The 22,021-nt window shown below is 40.1% G+C and overlaps 3 protein-coding genes and 1 long non-coding RNA gene across 4 annotated transcripts; 3 read left to right on the forward strand and 1 right to left on the reverse strand.

Annotated features, from left to right (window-relative positions):
• Positions 1-3,321: 3,321 nt before the first annotated feature.
• LOC133863191 (uncharacterized) lies at positions 3,322-4,807 on the forward strand. Its single transcript, XR_009899372.1, has 3 exons — positions 3,322-4,063; positions 4,233-4,477; positions 4,579-4,807. It is a non-coding gene; the product is annotated as an uncharacterized LOC133863191 (long non-coding RNA).
• A 78-nt stretch (positions 4,808-4,885) lies between these two features.
• LOC133863118 (uncharacterized) lies at positions 4,886-6,121 on the forward strand. Its single transcript, XM_062299111.1, has 4 exons — positions 4,886-5,014; positions 5,127-5,228; positions 5,320-5,773; positions 5,881-6,121. Exons 1-4 carry the CDS (start codon positions 4,937-4,939, stop codon positions 6,042-6,044), a joined length of 798 nt encoding a protein of 265 aa, XP_062155095.1. The 5' UTR covers positions 4,886-4,936; the 3' UTR covers positions 6,045-6,121.
• A 7,444-nt stretch (positions 6,122-13,565) lies between these two features.
• LOC133876703 (uncharacterized) lies at positions 13,566-19,558 on the forward strand. The gene is made up of 2 exons (XM_062314960.1): positions 13,566-13,833; positions 19,081-19,558. The coding sequence occupies exons 1-2, from the start codon at positions 13,717-13,719 to the stop codon at positions 19,411-19,413; spliced, it is 450 nt and encodes a 149-aa protein (XP_062170944.1). The 5' UTR covers positions 13,566-13,716; the 3' UTR covers positions 19,414-19,558.
• A 5-nt stretch (positions 19,559-19,563) lies between these two features.
• LOC133876694 (uncharacterized) lies at positions 19,564-21,014 on the reverse strand. The gene has a single exon (XM_062314952.1). It carries the CDS (start codon positions 20,774-20,776, stop codon positions 19,667-19,669), a length of 1,110 nt encoding a protein of 369 aa, XP_062170936.1. The 5' UTR covers positions 20,777-21,014; the 3' UTR covers positions 19,564-19,666.
• Between the last annotated feature and the right edge of the window lie 1,007 nt (positions 21,015-22,021).

The raw sequence follows: 22,021 nt of genomic DNA on the forward strand, positions 1-22,021 counted from the left end.
GTACAAAGCATAGTAAATTGAGTGCTACTGTACACATGTACAATTTGAAGTGCGTTGGAGGTATTAGTAACAAGATTTTTTCAGACATTCTCGAATTTATCAATCAGCTGTTGCCTCCTTGCGATGAGGCATTGCCAGATAACACGTATGAGGCGAAAAAGTTTCTAAGTGGCATGGGTCTGGGGTATGAGAAGATTTCGGCGTGCCGTAATGACTGTATGTTATTCTGGAAAGACAATAAAGAATTAGATTCATGTACCGTATGTGGAGAGTCTAAGTGGAGGGCTGATACACATATAGATGAGGATGGTGAGGTCATATCAGCGAGAAAAAAATGCCCGGTGAAGATCTTGAGGTGGTTTCCACTCATCCCACAGTTGTAGAGGTTATTCATGTCTGAGCATACTGCGCCCCATATGAGATGGCATGCAGAAGGCCGCACTAGGGATGGCGTATTGAGGCACCCAGCCGACGGTGAGGCATGGAGATCGTTTGACATTTTACATCCAGATTTTATGGCAGAGAGTAGGAACGTCCGGCTTGGTTTGACAGCAGATGGATTTAATCCATTTGGGAACATGAGCACTTCCCACAGCACATGGCCCGTAATGCTTGTGCCGTACAATTTGCCACCTTGGATGTGCATGAAACAGTCGTCCTTCATCCTGTCCCTGGTTATCCCTGGACCGAGCTCACCAGGTATGGATATTGATGTTTACCTTCAGCCATTGATTGATGAGTTGCTAGAACTGTGGAATGTAGGGGTACGAACATTCGATACTTCAAAGAAGGAAAATTTTATTATGCGATCCCAGTTGATGTGGACAATAAACGACTTGCCAGCGTATGCAGATTTATCTGGTTGGTCTAACAGGGGTGCGAAGGCATGCCCTTGCTGTATGTAATCGACAAGTTCTATACGCTTAAAGAACGGATGCAAATTTTGCTATATGGGGCACAGGAGATACTTGCTGCCTGAACATCTGTGGCGGCTGAACAGGAGAACATTTGACGGTACTGAAGAATTTGACAGCGCGCCGATTGTGCCATGCGGAGACGAGGTCCTCCAACAGTTGGACGGAGTTGCGTTTGGGGATGAGACCGCGGGTAAGAAGAAGAAGCAGAAGAAGCGGAAGAAGCGGAAGAAGGGTGCAGGGAGTTCCGATGTTATATGGAAGAAGAAAAGTATCTTTTTCAGATTGCCGTATTGGAAAGACAATTTGCTTCGGCACAATCTTGATGTTATGCACATAGAGAAAAATGTCATGGACAATATACTTGGCACTATTTTGGATATAAAAGGGAAAACGAAGGACAACTTGGCAGCTCGGCTGGACTTGCAGGAAATGGGGTTGAGACCTAAGTTGCATCCGTTCACGGCCGCCAATGGTAAAACATATATTCCCGCTGCCTGTCACACCATGTCTAGAGAGGACAAAGAAAATTTTTTGAAGGTTCTTCGAAATGTGAGGGTCCCGGACGGATACGCCTCGAACATTTCACGATATGTTCGGCTCAAGGGCCGTACAATTTCCGGTTTGAAGAGCCACATACTGATGCAACAGCTTCTTCCAATTGCACTGCGTAAGTCATTGCCTGATAAAGTTGTTAGACCTCTTGTGGAGATTTCTGCATTTTTTAGAGGCATATGCTCAACCAAGCTATCACAAGAAGATATGGACCGACTGTAGGGTGACGTCTGTATCACTTTGTGCAAGCTAGAACAGATATTTCCTCCAGGGTTTTTTACCAGCATGGTCCACTTGGTCGTGCATCTTGTGCGCGAGTGTAGACTCGGCGGACCCGTGCAGTATAGATGGATGTACCCGGCAGAGAGGTAAAATAATATGTAAATATATATTTTGATTTAATTGTAACCCTAATTGACGACAATTAAATTGTCGTGTATGTGTGTACACCAGGAGTTTGGGGAATTTCAAGTCTACTGTGCGCAATAAAGCGGCTCCTGAGGGGTGCATTGCAGAGGGGTATATAGAGACCGAGCTGGTAACGTTCTGTTCAAGGTATCTGAATAACGCACCAACATTCCACAACAGACCTCAGAGAAATCCTGATGGATCCAAGGGTGCGGGCACGCATGTTACCCTGAACCGGTTGATAATGCACCAGATTCATCGTTATATTGTGTTCAACTCTGAAGAGTTTCACAATTTGCGGACGTAAGTAGTGTTTATATATTTAACAGAATTCGAATAAAAGTATTAATAACAATTATTACATAATTGTATACGCTGAATGTAGGATGCACAAAGACGCGCTTAGACAATCATGCACTAGAGGTCGCATTACGGAGGCTCTTATTGAAGCAGAACATCATGAGCAGTTCTGCGAATGGTACCGTGTATATGTAAGGAAATAGTTGTAATTTTGAAATTGGAAAAATTTATGCGGGTTCAATATAATTACCCAATGTGATGTTTAATATTTGTAATTATAACATAGGTCGATGGCCTGGACGATCAACGTAGGGAGGAATTGGGCCACAACTTGGTTTTGCGTTGTTGAGGGCTAAAGGAGACAGCAGTCAAGTACAACAGGTACGTGGTAAATGGGAAATTGTTTCGCACGCTTGCCCATGATGTGGGAATGAGGACTCAGAACAGCGGCGTATGTGTTCCTACCGTTGAAGGCGAAACGTACTACAGGCAGTTAACCGATATAGTTGAGGTTGAGTACTATGACAGGACTACGTACGTCCTGTTTAAGTGCAATTGGACAGACCCCACGATGGACAGAGGATTCACAATAGACGAGTATGGCCTAGTGTTTGTCAACTTCAATCACCTCGTCCACAGGGGAGAACTGATTCAGGACGAGCCGTACGTGCTTACATCTCAGGTAGATCAAGTATTCTACGTCGAAGATGGAAGGAACCGAAATTGGGTTTGTGCGGTTAGGACCAAACCGCGCAACGTGTACGACGTTGGCCAGGGGGATGGGAGTAATGAGGATGGTACAACCTACCATGAGTGCGTACCGCTCGTACTAGCCACTGATGACCTACCCGATACGAATGATGAATTCGAGTACGACAGGCCTGACATTGATCCGATTGAAGCTCCCGTGATACAATGATTGATGTATTTGTTGTGAGTATAATTAGCTTGAACTCAATACACTTGACTGATATATATATATATATATATTGTTTGTACAATTCGCTTGAACTCAATACAAATTTTTATTATTTGCATAAATTTCGTTGTATAATTTGCATATTCATTAAAAATATATTCTAATTAATTTGTCTACATTTGTTCGCAGGTATTAATGGACCAGAGACCCCCTCCTTATGCATATCGGGCACCTCGCCCACCCGTGCCCCCCATGACCACGCCCACTGATTCGACGGCATTATATACTGCGGCGTGGCCACACCACCCAGACAGGGCTTATAGACCATTGTTGCCGGGTACGGTGGCCGTGCCCACGTCAGATCACGGGCAGACCAGCACAGCTGGACCTTGCAGCTTTCCATTGTCGGAGCTGCCGACATTATCTCAGATAGGGTTCACCCAACCGGGTAACGCCTATCGATGGTGGGTGCGAGAGGGGATGGGGTCACAGGGTTATGCGCCATACTTTCCGTATACGTATAGTGTACCGTCGACGTGTAACCCTGATAGTGAGACGCAGGATGGTAGATTTCCATTGTCACAGACCGGGAAGATGCAGATGCCGGCTGTGGGGTTGGGACAGATACCGGCACAGGCGGCGATGCAGGGCCAGATTTTGGGGGCGAGACAGATGCCAGCATCGGGGGCGAGTCAGGGCCCGGGGCATGTAGAGAGCTAGATGCCTTTATCTGGTGAGAGCCAGGTGCCACTTTCCGGTGATAGTTAGATGCCAGATGTAGGGGGGAGCCAGAGTACCCATGAGGAGGACGTTGCGATGTTGGGTACCGATCATTTGGCCCCCGGTAGCCCCCAGGATATGGATTCAGATGATGATCAGCAGCCTCCACCAGCGGGAGGGGTTGGCGAGGAGCTTGCAGGCGACCCAGCGACCCAGCACATACCGATTGACCACATTCGGTTGATGGGTAAGTACATATTTAAACATCCTTAAAACTCATATTATGTTATCAAAAATTTCATTTTTGGTTTGATAGAAAAATAACTTGAATTTACAATTTGTTTATATATATATATATATATATATATATGTTCTTTAGTGTTAACCAATTAAATGTTGAATATTTTTTTCATTAGGGTACAACCCAGACGGGACCATTTATTATGTGGTGATTGAGGACCCAGCGAGAAACTGGGTGCTCCCGAGGGGGAAGAAGGTTGTATTGCAGTATAATGCTGCTATACAACCTGTAGGATGAGCCTGCAATCGTTTTTGGCGGGCTGAGGGCAAGCTGATCAGGAGTGGGTCCTACATACACATGCGGGACGAATGGGCGAGGGTAAATAAGCAGATTAAGCAGGCAATGTGGGACGCGCTGATAGTATGTTTATGAATATAATTTAATTATTTATTTGAATTAAACTTGAGATTAATGTTTTTCTTGAAGTTTTTAAACCTATAATGCTTTGATTGAATGTGTAGGAGGAGTTCTATCTACCTGTATCAGTAGACACGCGCAGGGCACAACAGGAGGCGTGGAATGATATTGGCGGTAAGCACCGCTTGTGGAAGTCGAGGTTCAAAACCAAACTATGTATTGGAGACGGTGACACGCCCGAGAGTATCCGTGCGAGAATGCCGGAGAATTTTTTTGCGAAGTATGACGCAACAGATGTAGAGTTCCTGCTGAGAGATTGGTGCACTGAGCATAAAATGGTATGTAGGCCAAAAAAATGTTGTGGTTTTTTAATAACAGTTCATTTAATTTTAGTTTTAATTTAAGTGTGTCAATGCTTACATTTTTATTTTCATGTTCAATGCGTAGGCAACCTCTGAATGGATGGAGAGGTTGCGGGAGCAGAATGACCTTCCCCATTGTACGGGATCTAAAAGTTATGCCAGATTTAATCACAAGGAGGTATGAAAAAATATATGTTTATGTTTTTAATATTTGTTGCTAATTGTTTTTTTTTCTTTATATTATTTTTATCGCTATCTGTTTGTTATATATGTCAACTGCATGAAGACAGACATGTACATCTGGCACGCCCCCCACTCGCGCCGCGTCATTCGTGAAGACCCACACAAGGAAGGACGGCACTTACATGAACGAACGTACACGGGTCCTATGCGTATGCGACTGATTTAATTTACTAATATTTTTAAATTATGTGTGATATGTCATTATTCAATATATGAGTTTTTCATGTTGACGACGTACAGGAGAGGATGACGCAGAGTTTATCTAGTGATCCAGCCGCCACGCAAAGCGTCTCCGCAGACACGGTGCATTGGGCACCGAATGACGCTTACGAACAGGCGGTTGGGAGGCCTGAGTATGCAGGGAGGGTTCGGCAGGTTGGGCCGAACGTCACACCTGTTCGGGGGACATGTTTCTCATATAGGCCTCGGTCACAGTGGGGACCATCTCAGGGCACATCTCGGGATTGGGCCGAACACGCTCGGAAGATAGAAGAGATCCATGCGGAGCTACGGGCTGAGCGAGTGAGGAATGACCTGTTGGAGCAGCGCATGCAGCAGTTCGACGCCATGGAGCAGCGCATGCGACAGTTTGAGGTCTTCATGTCCTCCATGGGAGCATCAGCACCATGTCTTGGTACTCAGTCTTCACCTGCACACGTAGGTAGTACGTCGTCTGTTAGTAGTGCATCTGCAGGTATGATTTATATTGTGTATAGGACAAAATTAATTTCAATTTGTTTTAATTACCCCTTTAATTTTGCAAGTAATATTATATACTTTAATTGTCTATATTATTTGCAGGTAATTCGACAACGGTTGGTACGTTGTCGCCTGTTGGACGACGGCTGAGCCAGCACTCCACTGTCGCTACACCTTCGCCCGCTACACCATTCCTTGTGCAGCAATCGCCGGTTGGCGAGAACACGCCTGGGACGGTACCTCGTGATTCGCAGGGACGCCCTTAAAATTTGTAGATATTTTGTGTAATTAATTTTTATTTGTAAATATTTGCGTAGTTAACAAATACGTTATTAACTATTGGTTTGTGTAATATGATTTTGTGTTGTTTTTGGGTAAAATCAATATTGCATTATTTGTGGTCGGAAATAATAAAATTTGAAATAACGAAAATTTATTAAACCAAATAATTTTAAATAACCAATAACAAAATTAAATTGAAAAAAAAAAAATCCAAATTGAATTTTTAATTTAATTTAAAAATACAATTAAATAATTAAATTAAAAATTTATTTAAATGAAAAATTCAATTTGGAATTTTTTTTTTTTAAAAAAAAACCGGTTTGACACGTGTCTGTCAGTTTGACATGTGTATCACAATACACGTGTTAAACCGGTTTGACACGTGTATTTTCATACACGTGTCAAATTTGACACGTGTATCTCAATACACGTGTCAAATTGTACAGTTAATGACTTGCACATCTGACACGCGTCTCACGCGTGTCAAAATGCACGTGTCTAACTGTTTGACACGTGTACGACACTGTACACGTGTCAAATTGCACGTGGCTATTTATATGCATTTTTGTAGTGTCTCTTCTAGATAACGCCACATAAGTTCAAGGAGACATAAACCCACAAAAATAACAAAAATACAAAAGCAAAAACATAAAATAATTAAAAAAAAAATGTAAAATAAAACATAAAAGCAGCAATATCAACGTAAGTTGCAACGGGGGATAATGGTTGGAGAACAATATGTTAATAACCGCGCAGTGGCCGAGTGATCACCAAGGTTGTCTAGCAGCCACATAGTGGGTGCCAATGCTATTTGGCGGCCACTGTGCCACCAACACTGTCTAACGACTCCGTAATGGTCATTAAGTTCGTCTAACAACCCCACAAGGGCCGTTCATGCGAGGGCTGCCAGATCACTAACATGCAATAACATTTTTCATAATTTTTTTTTTTAAAAAAAATATTTTATTACATAAAATATTTCTCTAATTTTTTATTTTTTGCCACCAGCCACTACATCACCAGCACCGTATGACGGCCTGTAATGGTGGCTAAGGCCATCCAACAGCCCCACAAGGACCGCTCATGCGAGGGCCACCGGATAACCATCATGCAACAACATTTTTATTGATACCTTTTTATTAAAAAAAAAAAAGTAAAAATTATTATTACATAAAAGGGTAAATGTATAATAAATCTCTGAATCGGAGCGTCTTTTTAAAACGAGAATTTGAAAACAGTCATTCTATGATTTTTTCGTTCATTTTCGTAACTTCCGTTAGTGCCACGCCACTCTTTTCGCCACATCATTTTAAAATATTTTTTTATTACATCAAAAAATTAAAATTACATCATTTATTTTTTTATAAAAAAAAAATATGAAAAATGCTGGTTTGGGGGGTGGCTGCCGGCCTATGGCAACCACCCCCCTTGGGGAGGGGGTGGCCGGTGCGTGGTGACAACCTCACCCAAGTGTAATTTGTACAGGTTTGTGGCCTTTCCGGCGTTATCCAACCCATCCACCACAATCTTGTACTCCTTCGCGGGAAACAACATGAACCAAAATTTCGATATAAAGGCACCCATTTCACACCAATACAAAAATCACCTAAAAGATCCAAGAAATCAAAGTCAATTTACCAAACATATTCTTCTCCTAATTGGTTTTCAAGAAAGGCGTAATAATTAAATTTAATATCTTTGAAACATGAATAAATTGAAATGATTGGTTTGTGAGAATTTTTAGATCCAATACGAAACTGGTGAAATCAAAGGAAATGATCGAACCTGGGTTGAGAGATTTGCAGAGAAACCCTAAAGAATTTTCTTGGCTTTCAAAGTATGCGATCTATTTTCTTGGCTACCCCCGACCAACACTTCTGTAGCTTGGGGGATGGCTGCTCCCTCGCCAATTCCATTTTCAGCTCTCTGATTTCTCTCCTCATTAGCTCCACTTCCTTTGACAACTGGCATGGCTAGGGTAATCGAGTCTCAATAGCAGTTAAGAAACTACGATTAGGGTTCTAAATTGGAGAAAATCATCAATTAAGAGCTAATTTGGTGAAATCGCTCTGATTCTACGGTTGACGCTCAAAAGGGAAGTTTGGGGAAAGATGAGCAGAGTATAAGGGACAGTGGAAATGAGGAGAATTTTGAGAGTGAGAAGGAATTTGGTGATGTTGGAGTATCACAATAAGTGAAGGCTCCCCCAATGAATGTACCGTCATCAGAGTCATCTCCATCTACAGAGGTTCTGGAGTTTAAAATGTGGCATATAATCAATAAACCAATCATCCTACGCATATGGCAAACTGGTATGCAGTTGTTGAAGCTATTCATGTCTTCGATTCCAATATAGGTTAAATTAATCCATCTTCCAATTGAATTTTGGAGCCCGATGTGCCTCAGTCATGTACCCAGTGCAATAGGTAAGCTAAAGTTTATGGACTCAATTACTGAGGATCAAATCAAATTAGGGTTTGCAAGGGTTCTTGTTGAGGTTGATGTTAATTATGAGTTCTCAAGGGAGATCACTTTGGAGGATGAGGATGGAAAACTGAAACAGAGTTTCTGTGTCTGGAAACAGCGTTTCACGAAGATGATGATGGTGATGTCGAAGAAGATGAAGACAAAGACTACATGTGGTGGTTGTGACTGATTTGGGGTCAAATCGAGAGCTTTGCTAAAGAGCTGATGAGCTCTCGACGCCAAGCTAGGAAGGGCTAGCCAAGGGTAGCAAATTAAAAATTTATTTTTTAATATAATAAAAAAAAATATTTTAAGATGATGTGGCGAAGAGGCTGACGCGGCACCAACAGAAGTTGAGAAAATGGATGGAAAAATCACGGAAGGACTGTTTTCAAATTCACGAAAAACTTGAGGAGCAAATATTGAAAAGAAGAAGAAGAAGAAGATATCAATTTAAAAAGGCACTTCGACTCAGGGAATTATTATACATTTACCCTACATAAAAATATTTCTCCATTTTTTATTTTATTTTTCGAAACATCAATAACTTCCTTTTGTACGCAGTGGGCCCCACCAAATGAATTCTCATGTTTTTACATTTTCGAAAAACACTTTTCAAAACCGTCAATTCCATCTCAAAACTTTATCAAACCATCGAAATTGCCACAAACAAAAATAGATGCAAACACAGCTAGTATACACGTTGCCTATGTATATTCATTAATAACATTAGCAAAACAAGTTATAATATTATTGACTCATTTCAAGTTATTAAATTTAGGGTATGTTTGAGTTTGCGATTTCAATAAGAGCGATTTAAAAATAACGATTTAAAAACATGATTTTTAAAAACACAATTAAGCGTTTGTATCGTTCGTTTTATTTTTTCAAGAAAAAAAAAACGAAATCGCAATGGAATACGCACAAAAAACCATTATCACGTTGTCCTCTACTGACCACATTATTTACATATATATGTTTTCTTTTTCCTTTCTTTCTATTAAACTTGTTGAATGAAATGTGGCAATTTGCATGTTAGCTGAAAACAATCCATTGAAACAAAGACATATTAAAAGAGTGTAGAAATTAATTCTATAGAAATATGAAACATGGAATTGATTTTCAAGAATGAAACAAAGTTAGAAATGGGCCACAAAAAATCGATATACATCTATCAAGTTTGATTGGTTTACAACAAAGTGCGCCGTAAGGGACAACGTAACCCCATTCTCACATTGTAAAAAGCCTAAAAAATGTAGTCGAAGTAGAGGAGAGGGAATGGGACGCTAAGTTGAACGTGTTGCCGTTGGCTTTGGAGAAGCCACTGATGAAAGGGAAGGTGGGTTCGAGAGTGACGATAATGTGGGCATGGCCGTCCATTAGCTCCATCTCCTCTATTGCTTCTCTCAATTCTGTGAAATCCATTTCTCTCTCTCTCTCGGTCCCTCTCTTTTATCCATCCATGACTTTTGATGGAGAATAAAATATCTACGTAGTTGTTGTATATTGTCCCACATTGGTAAAATAAAATAAAATCCTTTTGTTTTTAAGTCATTCATGAATGACAGCTAATGTCGAGCTCAATAACATGAGCTTGTAACCAAGTGGGACATTAACGTGGTTGAAAGTATGGAGATGGTCATAGGTGGGGTGACATGCAATTGGTTTATTCACTACAACGTGAGGTCTTATATGCACGCTCCTTACCCTTGGGGTTTAAGGGTCCCCTACGGACTTGCTTACATATAAACCCTGTTTATATGTGTGCTTATCATGATGTTTAGTTGTCAGAGCGTAGAGTTTGATTACATCCCACACCCCAACATTGCTTCCACTTCTCTCTGCTCCTTCCTTATGTTTATTTTTTTTTTCCTTTCATTCTTTGCTTTGCTACTGATCAAGGACTTCTAAACGTTGGGCTTCATGCCCGTAATTGGGGGTAGGTGGCGCCGACATCCCCGTCCTCAATGGAGTGATGTCATCGTCATCCTTGTCGTGTGCGTCAATGGCTGTTGAGTAAACGACAAAACCATGTAAAATCATTCCTAGCAATTACCCAACCATTTTCCCTAAAATATAAGAAACAAAACCACTTGTTGCTTCCCTCTCCAAATATACGCCACGAAAGATTCCCTATACATTTCCCCATATCATTAAAATAATATTTTCTTTTTACTTTATTCCATAAAATATTATATATATATATATATATATATATATATATATATTCTCTCTTTACTATCTTCGTCTTCTTCCTCTCTCGCCCGTCACTCTCGTCTCGTCTCCTCTCTCTCTCTCTCTCTCTCTCTCTCTCTCTCTCTCTCTCTCTCTCTCTCTCTCTCTCTCTCTCTCTCTCTCTCTCTCATTGTTCTGATTCCAGTGTGCAGAGCGACAACGTGGCAGAGCTTGATTGGCTTTCGTAGTTCGTAGACGACTCGTTCACCGATTACGAGCGCCGGCGCCGAAGATGGTGTGGTGCGAAGGTGCACGCATTATGTGTTGGAGAAGTCGCTGTAGTGGCGAACGGGCTCCCAGGGGCTGAAGACACTTTGCAATGCGTGCGGCTGTCTCTCTCTTGTCTCCATCTGTCCTCTCTCTCTCTCTCTCTCTCTCTCATCTCGACCTAAAGGACGGTGGCAGGGTTGAACAAAGAAAAAGCAAGACAAGAGTTGCTGTGTGAAAGGAGAGAGAATTTTTTTATTATTATTATTATAATAAGACTTGGGAATGTTATAGTGTATTGAATTGCATTGTAGCATTCGCAAGGAATAGAAAAATATAGGAAAGTTGCTGTAAGTGAATTTTTGTGATTTTTTTTGAGATTTTTCCTAAATTTAGGGAACATAGCTCATTGTAGGAAAGCTGCTGTGAATGCTCTAAGACATGTAAGGCATCAAATGGTTGTGTTGTATCTGGTGTCATTTGCTAATGATGTAGTAAAATAAGGGTGAAGGTGTGGAGGAGAAGGATGATTATAGAGAGATGATTGATATGAATGACCCATTTTGAGATAAAGTATTAAATAATGAAAGTGATATTTTTGATGATGGGGATGATAAAAAGAAAACGTAGTTCCCATGGAGATTGCATATTAGAGCCAGCTCCACCTGAAGCTTTAGAGCTTGCTAGTTGCTCTACATGGGGCTTCAAATCATGGTGCCAACACCTCAAAATCTGCTTATTTAGATTTTGGAGGTATAACTGCCCCTGCCCTTGAAGGTATTGGCAGTAGGGGTGTCAAAACATTTGATGATGATGATGATGATGATGATGATGGACTTCCAAATATAGCTAGAAGCAATGTCTTAGTGAGCCCCTCCTAAAAATGATGAATAGGATGAGGCAGCTTCCAAGCCTAATTGTGTACCAAGTACCTACTCATTAAGAGTTTTATACGGTTGACATGGATAATCCCAACTTGTGTGTTGGTTTGACTTTTCTTCCAGCACAACAGTTTAGAGTCTACATACTCTGGATATTAAATTTACAAAAAAACAAAATAAATAAATAAAAAAAATGATAAGAACATGGTGGTGCATGGGAGCGTGCAAGGATGAACATTGTGGATGAAGAGTATATGACTCAATGATTAGAGGAAAGAAAATGTTTTAGATTAATGGTGCGTTTGGGTGTTTGACTTTTAAAATCTGAATTCAATTATTATTTAGTGTGTGAATTTCAAGGCAAATAAAAGATGTTTGAGTGATGAGAAGAATTTAAATTGTATTTAAAATCATGTTTGGATGAGAGTTGTATGAGATTATTTTTCACGGAAAACTATGGTTGGAAATGATTGGAGATATAAAAAGTTGTGAAGAATGATTAGAGTTATGAAAATTAGTGTACAATAATAATTGAAATAATTATTGTTTAATATAAATAAATATGAATAAATTATAAATAAATAATTTTTATTTAATATAAATAAATATGAATCTGTGAAAAAAAAACAAACATAATGGACAAAGCGAGTTTTGGAAGACAGACGGGTGGGATGAGGAAAAGGGGGTGATTTTTTTACCAAGGTGGCAAAAGTATATTTGAAGGGGAAAAAAATCCAGTGCATGGAAGCTCACGGTAAGCTCGATTTTTTGAATAATTTTGTCCATCAACAACCGTTGGATGAGAAAAAAATTTCATAGTTGTCATTGCCACTTTGACCGATACATTATGTACACGCAACACACGCAACCAAAATTCACCCTTGTCCAGAATTTATTGGGTGTGAAAACTTGTAACCAGATTTTTGAAATCAATGGTGTAGATGAAAAATAACTGACGCGTGACTGTAGCAAATTAAAATGGACGGTGTAGATTGGAAAAGTGGTGTAAAAGTGATTGTACACCACTTTTCCATTCAAATAAGGTTCACGCGTAAACCAATGGAAAGCGAAAGCATTCTTCAGCCTTCATGTGTTTCCAATGCGTTGGAATTCGTTATTTTGCTTGAAATTTGTAATGAAAACGGGTTTAATTCGGATTACGTGCGATTTTTATTCAAATGATCGAATTTCAAAAAAAAAAAAAAAAAACTCGGACTTTCTTTTTTCTTTTTTTTTCTTTCATCCAAACAGACTATAAGTCACTACGACTTGTACACTCATGTCTCAGGAGATATCAGGGGGTGATAACTTGTGTTCATATATATATCAGGTTCGGGTCATATCGAAACATGGATATAAAATTATATAAGTCAATCTTTATTTGAATCATTTAATTTAAATGTGTCAGATCCTTCAATTTTAATTCATTAATTTTGTATTGGGTTCATGTCGAGTTTGCGAGTTATGTAAAAAATTACTAGTCCCAAATGTTGTGTGTCTGATTTAAGTTGTATCGATATGCAGATAAAAGACTATATAAGTCAATTCTAAACTACTAATTTTGTATCGAATTCCCAGGTTGTTTAAAAATTGTCATCCATATAAGATTGAGACAGTTCAGGGCGAATTGCTGAAAAGAAGATAGACCGTTTAGACTGAGCCCAATATGCCCAAACTTCAGTCAGGACTTCGGCCCAGCAAGTTTTGTGGAAAGACGAGTTAGGCGAGCGGCGCCCAGCCTAATTTCCACCTGTGCAGCCAGCTCGTGAAAAGATTGCGACTTTCTTAGCTCAGCTCTGCTTCTGAAACCCAGAGTCAGTGTAACTGTGTAAGAAGCTTGTTGCCGGTGATCTCGCCGAAGGTACAGATGGCGTTCTTCAGCATGAAGCCGATGGGAGGCCCACTTCCTGCCCAGCTCGGCCAAAAGGGCTTCCCCATCAAACGGCCAGTGATCATAACCACGAGGACCGTTCTCCCTCTTCAGGTTCTAACACAAAAGCTCTAACATAAATAAAGTGGCATCAAATTGCCTAAATAATTTAGTAATTTGTCTATTGGGTTCTGAGTTTGCCATTTTTGGGAGACACAATATGCGATTCATCTGCACATTTTTTTTTTTTTTTTTTTTTTCTGCATTGGTCTCTGATTTGTTTCTTAAATTTTGACTTAAAGAGCAATGTGTTATCAGCGATGATATTTGTGAAATTCATAAATTCAAAGTAAATCAGGATGATGCCTAAGAGTGTAACCCAAATAAATATTCATGGGTGATTTGGCCAACTGATTTGTCTTAGTGTTCTAAGTCCAGTTTTTGATGTATATAAAATTGTGCCTTTCCTCAAAACCAAGTAAAATGTGACTCAGCATTAGTTCTAAATAGATTCACTAGGAAACTTATACATGAATTTTGTACGAGGTTGCATTGTAGTTGCACTATATTTGTGAGCTTTTAAAAATTGAATTTCAGATCTTTTGATTTTAAGATCTTGTGATCGTAATATCCAAATTTTCGTATACCCTGAAATGAGAAAATAGATGCTTTGAATAATAGCTTCTTTAGTCTTAGCATTCTCAGGTTCAGTGGTCGAGCCAAGATTTTTATCTTGGGGACCAGACTAGTAAAGTAATACTATTAGAAATAAAGCTCAAACATAATATGAAACAATAGAATGCAAACCCCCTGCTTAACACTCATATTTTATAGCATCAGTTTGTTTTATTGTACTTAAGGTTCGACCCCTTGAGTGAAAACAATTCCTTGGGACCATGCCCATGGGCGAAAGCCCGAGCTTTACCCAACCTATGTGGAGGGGGCGTTTTGCGCATTGTCCTGGGGATCTAGTCAGGGCGAAGCTCCACATACCCCTCTTATCAAAAAAGAAATCATACTTTTTAATGTAGATTTGTTTTATACTTCCTTCCAGGCTTTTGTACATTAAGTCAACCCTCCTTAATACCTATATTTATAATCTCTGTACAAACTAATTGGACAAGTTGAAACTATGTTTGCTTTGCTTAAAAAAAAAATAAAAAAATTGTGTTATTTCATATTTTTATTAAGAGAAATGATACACACACATCTCCATACAATCAATTTTCAAATCCAACATTGAATTTGTAGGACCCAATTTGGGTCTCAAAAATCCAATGGTGAATTTGAAAATGAGATGTGTAGAAGATGTGTTAGAGATGTATTTTTATCATTTCTCTTTTATTAATATCAACCATGAAATAACCAACAAAATTAATCCAATAAAATTTCTATACAAACTCTTTTTGCTGTGATTAATGTAAATTTTCTAACTCTCCAAATCATTGAAAAGTTCCCAATAAATATAAAATCTAATTATATTAAAACTCTTTTGTCTAACCTCTTTTTTTGTATCTTGTCTGACACTTTTGCCTATTGCACTAAAAAAGAAAGAAGAAAAGACACGGTCAATGGCATCGTGAGGGCATTCTTAGGACAAACTCTTCCTTCTAGAGTTCAAGTGAAGAAATATGAGTATGTAAATATGATTAGTGCATTAGGTGATTGAAAAGGTAAAACCATTACCAAAAAATTTGGTCAGATATAGATCAAAGCTCACAAAATTCCCCGGTCACCGACAGTCTTAGGTCTGTTACGGTAGATTCAGGTATGGTTCCTCCTCCATCCGCTCCTACGGTTATCTCTGGATTGGATTTGGGAGGGCCTTGGGCTTCTGATTTGAGGGCATAAAGGGCCTCTAACCCAGTGTCTACCCCCCGGAAGGTGAAGGGCAGAAGGTAGCTTCTAAATTTAGAATGATCCATTAATTATGAGGTGAGGGGTATCTCCTCTAGGCGGGGGAAAGACAAGTCTCAGGCTGTCTAGTGCTGAGGGCATCGGGGGGTTATGATGGTGGGATTGATATCTCTCATCTCTTATTTGCAGATGATATTTTTTTTTTTTTTTTTTTTGTGGGGCTAACCCAAATCACCTTCATCTTTTACGTTGTTTGCTTTTATGTTTTGAAGCTGTCTCGGGTTTGAAGATTAATTTGCCTAAGCCGGCATTGGTTCTTGTTGGTAATGTCAATAACGTAGAAAGTTTGGCTAGGATTTTGGGGTGCAAGGTCTCCTCTTTGCCTATGAGGTGTCAAGGTCTTCCTTTGGGTGCGTCGTTTAAAGCCAAACCTATTTGAAATACAATATTGAGAAGATTGAACGTCGATTGGCTAGTTGAAAGCGGTTGTACTTATCTAAAGGAGGCACGATTACCTTGATCAAGAGCACATTGTCTAATTTGCCTACCCACTTTATGTCTTTGTTTCCTCTCCGGCGAGCGTAGGCAATTGTATTGAGAAATTACAGCTGGAATTTTTTTGAGGTATTGGCGAAGAGGTCAAATTTCACCTAGTAAGTTGGTCTAAGGTGTGTTCTCTGGTTTCTGAGGGGGTCTGGTGGTTCAAAATTTGTTCATACTCAACCAAGCTTTTTTGGGAAAGCGGTTATGGTGTTTTGCTCATGAGAAAGAGGACATATGGAAATTGGTAGTGGATGTTAATTATGGGAGTCAGTGGTGCAGGTGGTGCTCTAATGGAGTCAATGGGTCATATGGAGTGGAGCTTTGGAAATTCATTAGGAAGGGTTGGGAGGATTTTTCTAGTTTTACAATATTTGAGGTGGGGGACAGCTCTAAGGTTAATTTATGGCATGACGTTTGGTGTGGGGTTTTACCCCTTAAGGGAGCGTTTCCAGAGATGTTTAGCATTGCTTGCCTTAGGGATGCTTCCATGGTAGATCATTTTTAGTTCTCTAATGGGGTCCCTACAGTGGGTGCGTGGGGATAATTTTTCTAGTTTTGTTCTATTTGCTTTGCTGTTTGCTGAGAAAAGAGAAGGAAAACAACTTGGAAGGTCTTATTGGCTCAGTGGCGTATGGGGAGGGAAATGAAAGGGAAACTCAGGAGCCTAAATTGGAGGAAGGTCTGCATAAAATCAGGGGAGCCACTGTGCTATATATATTTTGGGCTTAAAAGTCCTTTTTTTTTTTTTTTCAAGAATTCCCCCCCACCCCTCCTCCTCTCCAACTCTTCGTCACCCTCAGGTTTGGTCCTCCAATGCTAAGACTGAAGAAGCTTTCATCCAAATCATTAAAGGGGCAGCCAGAGATAGATTAGTAACCTGCAAAAATTTGATATTTTCAACCTAGGCTTATAGATTAAGGAGGCAGTTCAACATTTGTTTCTCTGTGTTTAAAGCAATACTCTTGGTTAAGGCTCTTTGAGTTTTGTTTGTGTAGCGATTGAGATATGATGCACCGCAATGATCTGGTGCATCTCTCTCCCATTTGTTTATTATTGAATCCACGCGCTTAGCCAGTTTGTCTTTCTTTTGATTTTGGTTGGGTCGTCAGGCCCATTTGTCTCATATCTATTTCAGTTGGGCTTGGACCATTTGTCTTGTTTAGGTTTCGATTGGGCTTTTACACGTGCGAGAGGGTGTTAAGGAAATCCCACATAAATCGAATATGGTCTTAGTTGGGGTTAATGTATTTGTCTGGTCTTTCTATCGCTGGTTTAAGCTTTTGAATTGGACACTCTAACATGATATCAGAACAGGTCGATCAAGGTCTGTTTTTGAGTGCTTTGTAGCTTTTGCACATTTTGCAAAATTGATCATATCATACCCAATGTTTCATATCTCAGTCACTAAAGATTTTGTTGGTGATAATATCTTTTTTGGTATGTAGTTAAGCTTGATAAGATATTATCTCCATGGTTTTTAATAGGTTTAGATTTGAATTTTGAATTTGAATTGTCCATTTCCCAACACTGTATCGTTATAACAGTTCTATATAATGCATCCAAAAGCATATCAATTAAATCTTCTATTCACAAAATCTTGCATGTAGTAGTCTATGTAATTGTTTAAACTTTCATTTTGGGTGTTTTTGTACCTGCTATTTTGTTTTCTGCTGTTTCTAAAAAATGATGGAAAAAAAAAATACTTGTTTTGTTCATTCCCTTGTGGCTCTTATGAATGCACTCGTGTATCCAGGATGTTTCTCTATGCCAGTCAATTGGGCCCGGTTTATGTGAGGCTAGATACTTGCAGATAATTTGGTTGCACCTAAGGTTAAAATTTTTCAGTTATATTAGTTTGAACCAGTTAGATAATTGGCATTATGGAGTGGATTGCACCTGTTATAGAAAGTCAATATTATCTAATTAACCAATAAATGAATGTCCCATGTAAAATAATAGTGAATAATTTATGATAACTTCAGGATATCATTTAATTTTACAGTTCATGTTGAAAAAATTTTGATTTGGAAAATCAAAAGATGTTGACAATTATCATTGCTTCCTACTACCACCAAAGAGGTTCTAGTCAAATATAAGACAAGCCTTCTCGTGTTATTTTTTGAGGACAAACCTTCAGGCTTCATGTCATTAATTTTGAGTACTTATCATATGTTTTCCTCAAGTTAAGATGCTCTAAACTTTGTCAGAGCATTGGACTCCTGAACCAGATATCTGTCAACTGCTTCCCTCTTCTACCTTGTAGCCATCAGTTACTTGCCTATGTTGCAAAAACATGTTCTACTATGGTAATGGTGAAATTTATTTAAAAAGCAGTGTCAAAATAAAAGTTATCTGTAGTTTAAGTTGCTCCGACTGATTTATCTGTAGGTTTCTTGACTTAATTGCATTTGTAAGTACTGATGGGGCATATGAAGGTGGATTTGCTGTGATAAAGACAAGTTCTGGGTTTGTGGCTTTTACCAGTGGTTGGGATTTTAGAGTTTTTAACTTCTTTTCCATTATTGTCCTCTTCCTCTTTTGGTGGCTATGGCCCAACAAAATTATTGCCTTCAAATTGATGTCTCACAAAGAGTCCCAGTGAGGAATTCATTTGTAAGCAAGATGGAATTATTTGGAACAATCTTATTCCAAATGTTATTTTGGAAAAGAACCAGTGTTTGTATACAGGTTAACTTCAGATCAATATTCAGTTTGCTCCCCACTCTCTCCCTTCCAAAATAATAATGTCAAATTTATTGAATGGCCTCCTAGTGTTGCAGGCATTGGGGCCAATTTTGAAAACTTCAAATACTTTTTTCTTTCTGGCTTTATCTTGACACAAACTTGCGATGAGCATGCACAGATATTATACTGTACTTGTAATACTTAAAGATCACTATGGTTAAAGACAATTAGGATTTGTACAGCTTAAGATCACTATTCTTTAAACCCTATTTGCAGGTGAAAAGTGAGGAAGAACGGAGATTAGAAGCTCCGATGAACTTGGGTGTGTCACGAAGAGATATGATGATATATTTGACTGCTGGGGCTCTGATGAGTGGCGCAACAGATCCTGCTGAAGCACGTGTTGTGAAACCTGAGATCAGGAGAAAGATAAGGGAAAAACTCGACATGCTTAGGGAAAAGGCCGGGTTGTCAAAGCCGAAAAATGAGGACGGAATCAAGATATCGCCAGAACAACCATCGGCAAAGGAGAAAAACCTTCCGCCCTTGCCGCCACCGGTACCATCTCTAAGTTCTATAGGACCTCTGGTGGAAGCAACTCTCCCCTGACCACAGGACATTAGATGATCCTTTATTAAATTTTGAATGATGGCTTTGTTCACAAGCTTAGATTTTCGTTTATCTTATCTCCAAACTATGAATTGGAATTTACAATCCACCAAATCACTACTAGATTTGTGGCCGTTTTTCGTAACTTGCTTAGCCAGAAAAACCCATTCTGCTTTTATTAGAATTTTGATAAAAAAACAAAAAAAACAAAAAAACAAAAAAAAACAAAAAAAAAAAATTGAAAATGCTACAATTAATTGGTCTTTTTGTCCAAGTTGGTAACAAGCTGGCGCATCTGAAATCTCCAGAACAAGAAGTAGGCCAAACCGAACCCTACGAGAACATACACCCAAACCTTCTCTTCCCCACTCTCCTTCTCTGAGCTGACCTCCACTATGCTAAACCTCTCCCGCTCCACATTCCCCATCATACCCTCCAAGACATGCCCATATAACACGTACACCCTGTCCTCAGCTCCCACTGCCACCGAAGTAGGAAACCCCTCGCTATCGAGGTCAATTTTGTCAAATACAACTGCCTCCCCCCAACTATCCGGACTCTTCAGGAACCACAACTTACTCGAAGACACCACCAAAACGACGCCGTCGCTCCGGATCGCGATCCCATCCGGCATAGTCAAATCCTCGTCCAACAACACCAGCCTCGCCGTGCCGTCCTCCTCGTCAACCTTGAACATCTTCCCCGTATTGGACTGCACCACCAGGAGGTACCCCTTGCTGACGTAAGCAATCCCGTTGAGCCCGCAGTGACTGAACGGTGCGTCGCGGTCCACGGGATGGGCCGTGAAGGCCCGCGATCTAGAGAAGATGGAAGCGTCTCCGTCGGCGTTGACTTTCCAGATGTAGTTTCCGGCCGCGTTGGTGACGTAGGCGTTGCCTCTGAAGTCCACGGTGACATCGTTCGCGATCTGACGTGTGCTGGCGGTGGCGTCGTCTGAGGGCAGGAGAGAGAGGAAGATGCGGTTACCGGAACGGAGGTCGTAGGCGGCGAGGGCATTGAAGTGGGGGAGTGGGTCCGCGGCATGGATAACGGCGAGGAGACGGCGTTTGGCGGAGTCCACGGCGAGGCCCAGAACGCTGACGTTTTCGGGGAGGGAGGAGTCGGAGATTAAGGTCTCGACGACGCCTGCGTCGGACACGGCGGCGACCTTACGCTGGCGGATGGACCCCGCGAGGAAGTGCTGGGCCGATGGGTCCCACGCGAGGCCTTCGGGGTAGAGATTGGGGGATCGGAAGCTGATGGCGTGGGGCTTGCCGGCGAGGATTAGTGGCACGGGGCCGACCAGAAGGAAGAGGAAGGTGAAGATGAAGATTAGGAATGGAGAGGACGTGATTGGAGACATTATTCAAGTGTAGCCACAATAGGGTGGATGCAGCTATTTATACAGGACTGGACTCTGGAGTTATCCAATTACTTTTGCACTCTTTCTTGTCAAACAAATCATGAAATGTTTTCTTGTCAAAGGGGTTGCTGTTTTGGTTTCAAGGACTGGTTTTCAGCCTTGTTCTACACTGGAAGCGACGATTTGGAAGAAAATATACATCCGGGTCCGGCGATAGGATAAATGCATTTGCTCTTAATATTGTGTTATATATATATATATATATATATAAAGAAAGTCATTGATCAAAACAATTATACCAACCAGTATCTAAACTCCATAGGGAACCAGTTGGATAAGATTGAAGAAAACCTCGATAATAAGCCTCTTGCAAAAGAGAAATATAAGCCTTTTAAGCAAGAGAAGCTTATAATCAAGTTTCTAGAATTAAAACCGGGAACTACTTTAAAGGTTAACAAAAAGAAGTTTTCTGTTGAAAAAATTGAGGAAATGCTAAAGGATTTGGTTAAGACCAAACAAGAACAGCCCAGTAGTTCCAACACTGTGTCTGTTGCTAATATCCCTGAGTCTCCTGAAAATTCATCCGAAACAGAGTCCAATTCGAAATCTAAATCTGATGAAAACATCAGAAAAGTTGAGAAAACCCTTTCAGCTTTAGAACTAAATAGGATACACAAGCTTAAGTTTCCTCCAACAAGTCTCACTAAGAATTGGTATCCTAAGCCTATCCCTCCGGATATCCAATTTGAAGAAAGAAGTTTCCAAAGTCAATTTGCAGTCTCTGCTGATAAACTATATGAGTGAAATATCGATGGTTTAGCTGCTAGAAACCATGGTCATATGGGTTAACTTATCAAGAATTTGTTGTTCTGCTAAGCCATCGATATTTCACTCATATAGTTTATCAGCAGATCTGCAAATTGACTTTGGAAGCTTCTTTTCTCAAATTGGATATTCGGAGGGGTAGGCTTAGGATACCAATTCTTAGTGAGACTTGTTGAAGGAAGCTTAGGCTTATATATCCTATTCAGTTTTAGGGCTAAAACGGCTTTCTCAACTTTTCTGATGTTTTCATCAGATTCAGATTCCGATTCCGAAGAGGACTCTGTTTCGGATGAACTTTCAGAAGACTCAGGGATATTAGCAACAGACACAGAGTTGGAACTACCGGGCTGTTCTTGTTTGGTCTTAACCAAATCCTTAAGCATTTCCTCAATTTTTTCAACAAGGGACTTCTTTTTGTTA

Source organism: Alnus glutinosa, chromosome 1, assembly GCF_958979055.1.
Source record: "Alnus glutinosa chromosome 1, dhAlnGlut1.1, whole genome shotgun sequence".
In the NCBI taxonomy this organism is placed as follows: Eukaryota; Viridiplantae; Streptophyta; class Magnoliopsida; order Fagales; family Betulaceae; genus Alnus; species Alnus glutinosa.

Coding starts and splice junctions, on each gene's coding strand:
- LOC133863118 (XM_062299111.1), top strand. CDS start 4,937: ATGGAGAGGTTGCGGGAGCAGAATGACCTTCCCCATTGTACGGGATCT. Junction 5,229..5,319: donor AACGTACACGGGTCCTATGC/GTATGCGACTGA, acceptor GACGACGTACAG/GAGAGGATGACGCAGAGTTT. Junction 5,774..5,880: donor TGTTAGTAGTGCATCTGCAG/GTATGATTTATA, acceptor TATTATTTGCAG/GTAATTCGACAACGGTTGGT.
- LOC133876703 (XM_062314960.1), top strand. CDS start 13,717: ATGGCGTTCTTCAGCATGAAGCCGATGGGAGGCCCACTTCCTGCCCAG. Junction 13,834..19,080: donor GGACCGTTCTCCCTCTTCAG/GTTCTAACACAA, acceptor CCCTATTTGCAG/GTGAAAAGTGAGGAAGAACG.
- LOC133876694 (XM_062314952.1), bottom strand. CDS start 20,776: ATGTCTCCAATCACGTCCTCTCCATTCCTAATCTTCATCTTCACCTTC.